General features: G+C 36.4%; 1 protein-coding gene across 1 annotated transcript; it reads left to right on the top strand.

Annotated features, from left to right (window-relative positions):
* The first annotated feature begins 9066 nt into the window (after positions 1 to 9066).
* ascl1b (achaete-scute family bHLH transcription factor 1b) lies at positions 9067 to 10996 on the top strand. Its single transcript, XM_083551158.1, has 2 exons — positions 9067 to 10177; positions 10456 to 10996. Exon 1 carries the CDS (start codon positions 9596 to 9598, stop codon positions 10169 to 10171), a length of 576 nt encoding a protein of 191 aa, XP_083407284.1. The 5' UTR covers positions 9067 to 9595; the 3' UTR covers positions 10172 to 10177; positions 10456 to 10996.
* Positions 10997 to 13438: the final 2442 nt, after the last annotated feature.

Below are 13438 nucleotides of genomic sequence, written 5' to 3'. Positions count from 1 at the left end.
GATCTTACCTCGTGGGGTCTCAATTATCCTAAGGAAGGTGAGAAATCAGCCCAGAACTACACGGAAGAAGCTGGTCAATGACCTGAAAAGAGCTGGGACCACCGTTTCCAAGGTTACTGTTGGTAATACACTAAGACGTCATGGCTTGAAATCATGCATGGCACGGAAGGTTCCCCTGCTTAAACCAGCACATGTCCAGGCACGTCTTAAGTTTGCCAATGACCATTTGTATGATCCAGAGGAGTCATGGGAGAAAGTCATGTTGTCAGATGAGACCAAAATAGAACTTTTTGGTCATAATTCCACTAAACGTGTTTAAAGGAAGAAGAATGATGAGTACCATCCCAAGAACACCATCCCTACTGTAAAGCATAGGGGTGGTAGCATCATGCTTTGGGGGTGTTTTCTGCACATGGGACAGGGCGACTGCACTGTATTAAGGAGAGGATGACCGGGGCCATGTATTGCGAGATTTTGGGGAACAACCTCCTTCCGTCAGTTAGAGCATTGAAGATGGGTTGAGGCTGGGTCTTCCAACATGACAATGACCTGAAGCACACAGCCAGGATAACCAAGGAGTGGCTCTGTAAGAAGCATATCAAGGTTCTGGCGTGGCCTAGCCAGTCTTCAGACCTGAACCCAATAGAGAATCTTTGGAGGGAGCTCAAACTCCATGTTTCTCAGTGACAGGCCAGACACCTGACTGATCTAGAGAAGATCTGTGTGGAGGAGTGGGCCAAAATCCCTCCTGCAGTGTGTGCAAACCTGGTGAAAAACTACAGGAAACGTTTGACCTCTGCAATTGCAAACAAAGGCTACTGTACCAAATATTAACATTGACTTTCTCAGGTGTTCAAATACTTATTTGCAGCTGTATCATACAAATAAATAGTTAAAAAATCATACATTGTGATTTCTGGATTTTTTTTTTTAGATTATGTCTCTCACAGTGGACATGCACCTACGATGACAATTTCAGACCCCTCCATGATTTCTAAGTGGGAGAACTTGCAAAATAGCAGGGTGTTCAAATACTTATTTTCCTCACTATATATATATATATATATATATATATATATATATATATATATATATATATATATATATATATATATATATATTTCAAATTTAGCATAAACAGATAAGACATTTAGTATTCAAAGTGATTTCCACAGAGTAAATCGCACTTTTCCATGATGCATAATGACACTGTCAAATATTTCATCGCATTGCATTGTTCCATGATGTACCGTAAATGTATTCTCTATATAATGATTGACTTGAATAATTATTACATTTTAGCTGACACTTATACAAAAAGCCTACATCTTTCTTCAACCAGCTCACTTCTGGTTTTGGACTGTTTCTTAGCTTTAATACTAGACAACGCTGGTGTATATTTATAGTGATCTTTTAATATTAAAATAATTTCTCCAACATGTGGCTCCAGGATAGTTTCAATAAGGGGATTTCGAAAATCTAGCTCCCAGATAAGCATCTCCACTTGGCACATGCTCATGTATTGTACTTAGATCAAAAGGTGCAGGCTATTTGTTGGTACCTCAAATAATGAAGACTACAGCAGGGGGCAGATCTTTCTCTTATAAACCCCACAGATATGAAACAGCCTTCCAATCAGTGTTCGGGACTCAGACACAGTCTCAGTGTTCAAGTTGAGGCTGAAAACATATTCATTTAGTCTTTTATCAGTAGATTTTTCTGAGGTAAAGGAGCAGACTGAAGGGATCATGGATATAGAGTGTTTGGTGAACTGGGATATTTGGATGCTGTCGTCCCCTCACTTTTACACGTTCACTCAGGTTTGTTGATGGTGGTGTGGTGGGTCGTCTCTTATCCCAGAGATCCTTCATGTCTGTGTTACCTTCTGGCTCTCCCTTTTAGTTCTGCTGCCATAGCGAGTCTTGCCGGAGTCCAAACTGCACAGTGATATTAACTTTCATACAACAATAAAGACACATAATAATCCATAACCTTCTCTTCCTGTCTCTTCCTTCTCTCTCTCTCTCTCTCTCTCTCTCTCTCTCTCTCTCTCTCTCTCTCTCTCTCTCTCTCTCTCTCTCTCTCTCTCTCTCTCTCTCTCACTTTTCCTCTCTGTCAAGTTAAACATGCTCCTGAGGTTCCAGTGCAGTTCAGTAATAGGTATTTAAATGCAGAACTGTTCATGCAAACTGCACTTCTGTGCCATTGAAGAAGACATTTAATATTAATTACAGTCCAAATCCATCCTGAAAGATCTTGAGTTGCTCAGTAACTTCACAGATCTTTAGACTGTTGATGTGGAACCATCGCCAGTCCCTAGTACAATCCTGTAACATTTCATCAATGATGAACAAATTTCCAGAGAAACAGGACATTTCCTGATTTTCTTAGAGAGAAAATGTTCCTTTCCTGTTTCTTTGGAATTATTTAGTCAGCTGTGCAAATGATTGGATATAAACTCAACATCATTTTTGTCATATAACCCGGTACATTGTTTTTATTTTATTACAGTTTTTAATATTACTTTTCTCTGTTTGGAAATTTATTTGCATATCTACATATATAAAAGAAAAAAGTTTAATAAAAAAAAGTGTGTAGGACAACAATGAACAATAGTCTTTTTTTTTATGTGTTTTGAAGGCACATTTATGTTAGATGATTGTAATAAAGACCCTGTGAACCAACGTCAGGTCCCAAGTAACAGTTGCACTTGCAATCAATAATGACACTGGACTCAACATGCATCTATATAGCGTGTTAAATTATTGTTCAATTGGTAAAATGGGATTGAAAAAAAAAATATTTAAATTTGGAATACACATGCTGTGGTCACACTTTTAACACAACAAACAAACTCTTCAGAGAAACAGGATGGTTCCATTAAAAAAACACATCCTGCTCTTTTGAAAATATTTAATCAACTGTGCAAATGCTTATATAGGCTATATAAACTCTTCCAATTTATCAAGAAAACCTTAACACCTGCACATCCATGCAACGATCCTGCACTGGGGGTGGACTTTTGCATATTCAGAAGGGTTGAGTATTTCAGAAACTGATTGATCACGTATGATTTGTCTGACTTGTTTGACATGAACTGCAACCTGTAACAATAGATGAAGAGGTTCTGGTACATCAGTAATGTGGTCTGCTGAGGCTACCAGAAGTTAAAAACTTTACTCATGTGTGTAGTTGTATTGTTTTGGCATCTTGGCATCCATTATATTGCTAAAGACAAGAAGATTCCCCTAGGACATATTCGGCTATTTAGGAGTGACCATATCGACGATATCGACAGACGATCGCTTATTTAAGCCCTTAAAAAAAAAAATTTATGCGTCATTTGACACAAAAAATACACTTGTAACAAAGTATAAACATAAAAAGTAATTAATTACACACATGAAATAATTTTTTGTTCTTTATGATTGTGTTTACTGTGAACCAGACATGCCATATTGCAGTCAAAGATCTCATCTGTGCTTTTCTACAATTTCTTTCTTTATTTCAATGGTTTTTCTTTCCAGAGCTATCTTTGGAGGGAGCTCAAACTCCGTGTTTCTCAGTGACAGGCCAGAAACCTGACTGATCTAGAAAAGATCTGTGTGGAGGAGTGGGCCAAAATCCCTCCTGCAGTGTGTGCAAACCTGGTGAAAAACTACAGGAAACGTTTGATCTCTGTAATTGCAAACAAAGGCTACTGTACCAAATATTAACATTGACTTTCTCAGGTGTTCAAATACTTATTTTCCTCACTGTACATATACATATACAAATACATATACATATACATATACAAATAAATTTACATATACATATACATATACATATACATATTCATATACATATTCATATACATATACATATTCATATACATATACATATACATATACAAATAAATTTACATATACATATACATATACATATTCATATACATATTCATATACATATACATATTCATATACATATACATATACATATACAAATACATATACATATACAAATAAATTTACATATACATATACATATACATATTCATATTCATATACATATTCATATACATATACATATACCTATACATATACAAATACATTTACATATACATATTCATATACATATACATATACATATACAAATACATTTACATATACATATACATATTCATATACATATACATATACATATACAAATACATATACATATACATATACATACACAAATACATATACATTTACATATTCATATACATTTTCATATTCATATACATATACAAATACATATACATATACATATACATATACATATACAAATACATTTACATATACATTTACATATACATATACATATTCATATTCATATACATATACAAATACATGTATTTAATAATTACATTTCATTTAATAATTTTTTTTTTTAGGGGGGTTCCTTCCTTCAATCTGCTCTTCAGTTGGAATGCTGATTAGATGAAGTTCCTACTGATTAATTGAAATGCTTTTTTTTTTGTAAGTTGGCAGATGGAAAGTTGCTATCAGTTTCTGAATTCATTCTGCTGATACCATCATAAATTACATCATCTATAATGAGTGTGTTTCAAAAACAACCCATAATACTACCTCCACCATGTTTCACAGAAGAGCGTCTATGTTTAAGATCATTAACAGAACCATTCTTTTTCCAAACTTTGGCTTTTTCATCATTTCGTATTTCTAGAGCTTTTGTGGTGCATCTCTGTATTTATTTATTTATTTATTTATTTATTTATTTATTTATTTATTTATTTATTTATTTATTCGAATCTTATTGCTGATGAATAGTTTTCATCTTGTGACATAGCCAATATTTCTGCTTTCTAGGTCTTCTTAAAAAGGGGGTTGTGATATTTCAATGCCTTAATTGTAGATTGTTGTTGTCAATGAATATTGTTCCTTCACAGTTCTCACAATATTTAATGTCTCCAGCTGTTGCAGTTTGGTTGCACAAACCATCAACTCTCTGTTGCTCAGTACACCAGCAGTTTCTTTCTTTCTTCAGCACATTTTAAATGATAGTAATGGCCAAGTCCAGTGTCTGTGCAGTGGCTATGATTGATTTTCCCTTTTGTTCTCAGCTTCAACAGATTTTTTAACATAGACACCTCTCTGATCGTCATATTGGATTCTTTTTTTAAACCACAAATGCAGTCTTAACAGGTAAACCTTTAGGCTAAAACCGAGAAGACATGTTCAGAGCGATTGTTGTTAAAACAATCAACGTACTGTAACAGGACACACCTGGGTAACAAGAAACGCCCGTCAGTCATGTTCCAATAATTTCGATCCCCTAAAACTTCGGTGGTTTGTTGCGAAATGTTGTGTTTTATGTTGTTTAACACAAATATGCATAAATACCCAAAACTAAAAAAGTGAAATGGAAAAAGGTTTGTCTTTCATTCTCAAACCTGAATGTTTTTAGTGTATATCAAAAATAGATAGATAGATAGATAGATAGATAGATAGATAGATAGATAGATAGATAGATAGATAGATAGATAGATAGATAGATAGATAGATAGATAGATAGATAGATAGCAAATTTCCATTATAATGTGAATCGAATTACAGCTGGGCAGTGTAAAAAAAAAAAACAGTCAAAAATGTTTCATTCGATTTGTTATTTATTTATATATATATAAACATTTTTGACTGTTCAGAGATATGAGTTTCATTCAGACACCATTATCACATCATTTCTTTTTAACAACTGCGGTTATTATAGCAGGCAGCATGGTGGCGCAATGGTGCAGTGGATCATAGAGTCACCAACTTGCAGTTCTATGGTCCTGGACTCAATTCTAAGTGTGGGGTACAGTTCTCTCCATAAGTTTACATGATTTTTCTCTGCGTTCTATAGTTCCAAAATGTGCAAATAGGCTAAATTGCATGAAACTGGCTCTTGGGGTGAATAAGTGTATGAATGGAGTGGAAATTCTCCGGTGTGTGGGTCGTGTTACCCTGACCAGGAAAAGTGGATGGATGTATAGATGGATGTATGGATGTATAGATGTATAGATAGATAGGTAGATAGATAGACAGACAGACAGACAGACAGACAGACAGACAGACAGACAGACAGACAGATAGATAGATAGATAGATAGATAGATAGATAGATAGATAGATAGATAGATAGATAGATAGATAGATAGATAGATAGATAGATCATTTTTAATTGTTAATAAGTAACAGTAATTTTCTCTACATAGCAGTTGCTGTATATCAAAAATATTTTACTCACTAAACCACAAAATATTCACAGGATAATATTTGTTTTTCTCTCCCTGGTTGCATGGTTATGGAAGTGTCTAATCATACCACATAGATCTTATTTTATTTTATCTTACATTAAAGCAGTGTACATAGTAATTGTTCATTGGTACAAACACTAATAAAGTGTCTTTACTTTTTTTTTTGAAAAAAAAAAAAGCGAGTATTTCTCAATTTACTTGAAAGGGGGGAGATCATGAATTGTATAAATGAATGAAATATTCTCCTAGGGAAATATTATTATTTTTTCCTTTTTTTAGGCTCGTCAGTGGGTGATGATGATGTAGGTATTCCTGCTGTATATACTGTATCTAAACATTCATTGACTTCCAAACATTTAATAATCTTTTCTTCTTTATAAAGATTTTTTTTTTTACTTCCATATTCATCATTTATGTAATTGTGCATAACTGGAATCAACCCTTTTTGTTCTTAAACCTTACCAGGGCAGAATTATTCTAATAAATATTGTACCTTTACTTTTGTAAGCATTTATAAAAACTTCTTGATACCATTGTAAAAAAATAGAGTCGCACGGTTTATTATGCAATTCACTATTTCTTTCTTATGCTTTGTGTAAAAAGTGTCAAATTAGCATTTCTGGAATCACCTCCATTTGCATTATTGACTATAAACCAGTTGCATTGCTGTTGCCGCTTTATCTATTACTAGCTGAAAGTACCCGTGCTTCGCTATGGAAGGCAGAACGCTAAGCAATATGGCAATAAGCAGTAAGCACTGAGCAGGACTGGATGATCAGAGATCAGAACGTAACGTCAACAAATAACGTACTACCCCTTTGTAGTACGGATACAGGGCAAACTACTTTGAAAATAATTTGTATCGTGCATCTAACATCTAATAAGAAACAATGTACTAAGTTTCATTAGAATCCGTAATGTTATTTTGAAGAATTTACAATGCGTGAGAAATCGCGTTTTTCGCGAGTTAGCCGCGATCCAGGGCAAATTTTTCAAAACCCTTTCTTAGTGAGCACCCAAGACCCAAGAGGAAGGTATGTTCCAAATTTCATTGCAATCCGTTCAGTGGTTTTTGAGATTTCGTGATGAGTGAGTGAGTCAGTCAGTGGTATTTGAGCTTTTTATATATATATATATATATATAGATTAATCGATGGTTAATGCCAGTTGAATTAATTCTGCGTTTCTGCTTAAATTTTAAGATATATATATTTTTTAATATGAAAAAACGTGCAGGAAAATAGTGCAATCTGTTTTATTCAGGGACTTTGTAATCTGTTTAACCCTGTCATGGCTGATCTGGCCTTAATCTACTGGTGGATGATCATAGTTCTGTAGTTAACTTGTTTAAAATTCTAATTTATCCACATAAGAACACTGGATAATATGGAATAACAATCAAATATATGGAAATTACAATCAAAGCTGCTCCCAGTGAACCAGTCACCATAATACACATTGCTATTACTGTTTAACTGTGCAGTAATAACAATAACAAAGTATCTTAATCAACAGTAACAGAAATTTTAAAAACCGTGCATTATAACCTGTGTGCAATATTACCTGCATTAACTAATTACTAGTGATCTCTTTATTTTTCTTATTTGTATTTATACATCGTGTTGTATATATACTGTATACTATAGTATCTATTTATTCTTTTATATATTTGCATTAATTTTTTTCTTTGCTGCTCTAACAGAGAGATTTCCCCACTGTGGGACGAATAAAGAAATATCTTATCTTATCTTATCTTATCTTATCTTATCTTATCTTATTAGACATTTCCCATCACTCAGCCTGTACCATCAAAGCTGCATTCAAATGTAGCCTTTCCTTTGGCATGTACATGTGGTGTATCTTGAAACAGCTTTTATTTAAAACACATAAAATAAAATAAATTACTGGGTTAAAAATAACCCAATTTGGGTCAGTTTTGAAAACCAAATGGTGAATGAATGAAGTCAGGGATGGTGTAAATCAGTGAGGGTGTGGATGTTGACCCAGATTGTGGGTAATAATGAGTACATTCCCGCGCTGTATCCAGACACCCCCTGAGGTTTTATATATACGTTGTGTACGACATTTCTTTGTTCAATATAAACACAAAAGAAACTTTTTAGGCTGTGCTTTTTCTGCCCACGCCCATTTAAACATGATCATTCACTATCATATTAATTTTAAAACCAGGAGCAACCCGTATCCACAAATATAACCTGAGACAATGTGACAGAGGAAATACTAGCAAGAAGTATAAGTTAGGGAGGAATGTAGCAGCCCAAAAGTATTAAATTGGATCTGTGAACATAACACTGGAAAGTCCTGTCCTGATCTTTCATTATTATATCGTTTTAATTTATTACAAGTGGCATCTTTTTTATCACTGTAAGTTCATACTGGCTTTCAAGATATTTTCTACAGAAATAGAAAGTTTGGAATCATTTCTAATTCAATATGAGCAAAAACGTACATTACTTTTTATGTGTATCTTTTTCTTCACTTACAACCTCTTGTCCTTGCTGTCCAGGTCTCCTTAGGAGCAGTAGAAACCTGCAGCCAAAGCATCCTGACCCTGTTCCCTTTTCAGATCCGTTTCCCAAAACCCAATGTGCTCATTATAAAGCCAAATCCAAGTCATGTGCTAATAAGTTTGCAAAAACAAAAAAACAAACAAACAAACAAACAGCATTTTCTGAGTGTTTTAAGAAGATAAAGTTTGTTGCATTTATTGACCTCAAATTCAAAGATTTCCAGGAAAAAAATCATAAAGATGCAAAATAAAACATGATGGCACCACAAAGAGAGAAAACAGATACATGCAAGCAGGTCAGAATTGCTGTTAATAAGAGGCAAAAGCGTGCACACTGCAGCTTCGGTCTTAAATGATGAGGAATTCACTTCCGACAACACTGATGACGCGTCCCCCTGTTTGTCCGGCTCGTGCGCTGGCGCCGCCGAATAGACTCTTTTGAACTCGTCCAAGCCACGCGCCCGGCTCGCGAATCCAGCGCCGGGGGAGCCGCTGAGTGGAGGGCGGAGTCTGCTCCGGTGGAGCGTGCGGCTCCCGGGGGGTGGAGGGTGGAAAAGAGGGGGTGGTGGAGGTGTTGGTTTGGGCCGTGTGCGTGTTGAAAAGGGACCGCGTGTCGCCCGTCACTTTCACATCGGTCGTTGAACAGGTGCCACCAACATCCAAGGAAAAAAAAAATCCAACCCGCGTTCGAGCGAGTCGCCACGCGAAAGGCACGAGAGCGACGCATAGCCACATAGTCCTATTCGATCTGTCTCGCAACTTTTTTTTTTTTTTTTTTTTTACATGCATTTGAAGGAAATGGAGATCACCAAGAGTCATTGCGCATACCGTGTCCAGGACAGCTTTGCGCCTCTGGAGAAAGCTCCGCGCAGTCCTGAGAGTTCACTGCTTAAAAGGCAGCGATGCGGCAGCCCAGAGCGCCTGAGGTGCACGCGCAAGCTGAACTTCGGAGCTCTTCATCATCTTCACCATCAGCAGCAGCAGCAGCAGCAGCAGCAGCCGGTGGCCGTGGCCCGGCGCAACGAGCGCGAGAGGAACAGGGTGAAGCAGGTCAACATGGGCTTCCAGACTCTCCGGCAGCACGTGCCGAACGGCGCTGCCAACAAGAAGATGAGCAAAGTGGAGACGCTGCGCTCGGCCGTCGAGTACATCCGCGCGCTCCAGCGGCTCCTGGACGAGCACGACGCCGTGTCCGCCGCGTTCCGCCGAGGCGTCCTGTCTCCCACGGTGTCGAGCTCGTGCTCCGCCGGACCTGAGTCTCCGCGCTCCGCGTGCTCCTCGGACGACGGCGCGTACGAGCATCTAAACTCCGAGGAGCAGGAGCTGCTGGACTTCGCCGCTTGGTTTGACGGCTTCTAGCCACAGGTGAATATAAGAGTCCTGTTCCAGCTGTGCGCTTTTCCAACAGCTAGAATTGTGCATGGCATGTTTGCAAGCAAAACAAGGATTCAGAATATAATTTAAACGTATTTTATTTGCATTTTTTATGAATCGATTTTAGTTGTAAAGTAGCAATAGGGCTGAAGATGATATCTCAAGTACACTAATGCCATTGCAGCACCTCTCACATTAGTGTTGCATCTCCATCTTTAAATGATGCAATGCGCATAACTAATACATCTTTCTTTTTATCGTTGCTCCAGGTGTTTCTGTTGCTGTTCTGGTGCTGAAAAGAACAGCGGATTATCCGGTGATCCCGTCTAGACTGCGCGTTCAACCAAAACGCCGCGCATGCGCGTGGAAAGTTTTACCCGTGCTCTTCACCCCAAAAAGCCCAGGCACCTGCCAATGTGATTACCAGAACATCAGGAGAACATGCGTGGCCAATATAGACTTTTACTCAGAGACTTTTAACTTATATTATATATATATTTTTCGTCCAAATGAACGCAAAGACCTGAGAATCAATAAAAAAAAAAAATGCGCATTGCTGCGTTGTAGAGATGAAAAACACTGGTGCTGGTAGAAGTGCACGGGTCTCAACACTGAATCTGCATATGTACAAGCAGAGAGTGAGTTGTAAAAGAGTTTGCATTCACATTACACCAAGGAGTGAGGGTTTTTTCTTATATGTTCTGTATTTTTTGTGTGCACTTGCGACTTTTCCTACAAATCTGTTTATATGATTGTTTTATATAGAGAATGCTTATTTTATGTACAATAAAGATGCTATTTATTCAGAAACATTTGTATGATTGAGTCACTGTTAAATTACATCTCAGGAAGACTAAAATACAGAATAAATGCAATTGAAATATAATTTATGGATCTCAAACCTCAGACTTTATACACAAACGAGGAAAACTGGATAAAGCTAATTATAATTAAAAATTAAAAGTCAGGAGCATCACTGGGGAAAACATTTATTTGCAGTGATGCACTGAATGAGCAAATCATGTTTTAATCTTCCCTCCAAAATCATTTCTTGATATTTTGGAATCGGACACGATTTTTTCCAGTGCGTTGAAATACAGTGGATTCCAAACCAAATCTAATATGCATTCAATAAAACAGCTGAGCTATCAGTGTGCTGCATTCAGTTATAACCGGGTGCTATTGACTTGGGAGGGAGGAGAAGGTGGTGGTGGTGGTGGTGTTGGTGGGTGTTGGTGGGGGGGGGGGGGGGGGAGTTTATCAGCACCTCAAATCACTTTCACTGGCCATTTGTGAAAATCATTCATGCTGCTCTGGCATTGGCTGACATCTCAAAAGGAGCCACTCTGCATCGTGTCAGCACGGTTTAATTGATGGCACAATTTATTACGCCCCAGAAAAGTGAGAACTGACTGGGACACAGGAAGGGCCAACTCAGCCTTGAGATACATGGCCTCACCAGTTAATTTTTAAAGAGACAACAAAAAGTTGAAGTTCAAAGCAATTTACAGGACATGAATAGCTTTATAGTGTGACCAATCTGTCTGGAAAAGGCAGACAGAGATGGTGAATAGAAGAACACTAGAAGTCTGATATTGATAAACTGTTTTGGAAGAAGTCCAAGCTGGCTTCACATTGGCTTTAAGTGTTTCGCTTTCACTCTTTGCTTGTATGTTTTGCTTTTGGCTGAATGCCCATAATAAAAGAATAACATTATGATTCAAGGACCATGAAAGTAACAGTAAGCCTTTTATGAAAATCTCATGTCCAAGTGTTAATATGCTGAATAGAAAATAATTTGTGGGTATGTTTATGGTTATATAAAATATAAATATAAATACAGTATTTCATGAAGAGTTGAAAAAGTTTGCATGGAACTTTTGTAATGGTACACATACTCATAACGGATTCTTTCAGTACAGGGCTTTCGGTTCGGTATCCTTTTTTACTTGCGGAACATAGTCGAATTTGTTAGCGAATTTTATTATTATTATTAATAATATTATTATTATTAAACATATACAACAATGCCAGGAGTATAAATAAGACACTCGAGTCAGCTCAGTGTCACTGTGGATACTCACTCCATACTGGATATAAGTTTATTTTTTTAACATGCATAAAAATAATAAAAATATCCATAGTGGATAGCGGCTAATGCTAGAGCTAATTCTAATGCTTTTATGTCCAGCTTTAAGAATTTCTCTTAAAAGAAGAAAATTCGAACGATTCCACATGTCGAGGGAGTGAAAGAATGAAGGATGGAAGAAATTAAGACATTTGTTAAAGTCTAATGAAATAAATAGAACAGTTAAGTAGATCATATCTTTAGAAAATTTAATATTAAATGTAAAACACTCACACACACACACACACACACACACACACACACACACACACACACACACACACACACACACACACACACACACGTGTTACCCAAATAGGGTCTAAGAATTTTTAACTATTTAATTAGATTTTTTCATTTCTTTTATTTAATCAATTTAATTTGTGCCAATTTAATTGATTACTCAGTTTAATCATTATAATCAAAAAGTGTTAATTAATTTGATTGATTGTATTTTATGTTTTATATAATATGATAATTATATATTTTTAAAAAAAAAAATTTTTATTATTTAACCAAGCAGGCATTTTTATTTCAAATGATTTAAAATGTAAACTCTACAAATGTTGATGTTCACAAACGTACATAATAATAAATTGCGTTAATAAAAAAAACACAAGCAATTTTACATTTTGCAATTCTTCCCCCTAAACGTACCGAATTTGTACCGAACTCTCACTCAAAAACCGAGGTACGTAACCAACCTTGAATTTTGTGTACCATCAACAGTGTATCACAGTGTATGTACTATATATACACTACTATTTGTGACGAAGGTAGCTAGTGGATAAGCTGTTGGCCTTGTGATCGGAAGGTCATAACTTCAAATCACAAAACTTCACAAAAACTCCACTGCTGGGCCCCTGAGCAAGGCCCCTAACTGCTGTGTTGTATAAATGAGACGAGTGTATGTTCTTCTGGATAAGCAAATAAATACTACATTATATGAGTAAATGTCTATAGTCAAGTGACCATAAAATTTAATTCCCAGTCCACATTTAGTCCCCCATTTGCAGTTATAATAAAATCCACCCTTCTAATAAGATGTTCCACTAGATTTTGGAGTGTGCACGTGGAAATTTGTGACACAAGGGTGTTAATAAACCCAACTTCCAATGTATGTG

Source organism: Silurus aristotelis, assembly GCF_946808225.1.
Source record: "Silurus aristotelis genome assembly, chromosome: 9".
Lineage (NCBI taxonomy): Eukaryota > Metazoa > Chordata > Actinopteri > Siluriformes > Siluridae > Silurus > Silurus aristotelis.
This window is presented reverse-complemented; position numbering and strand designations above follow the sequence as displayed.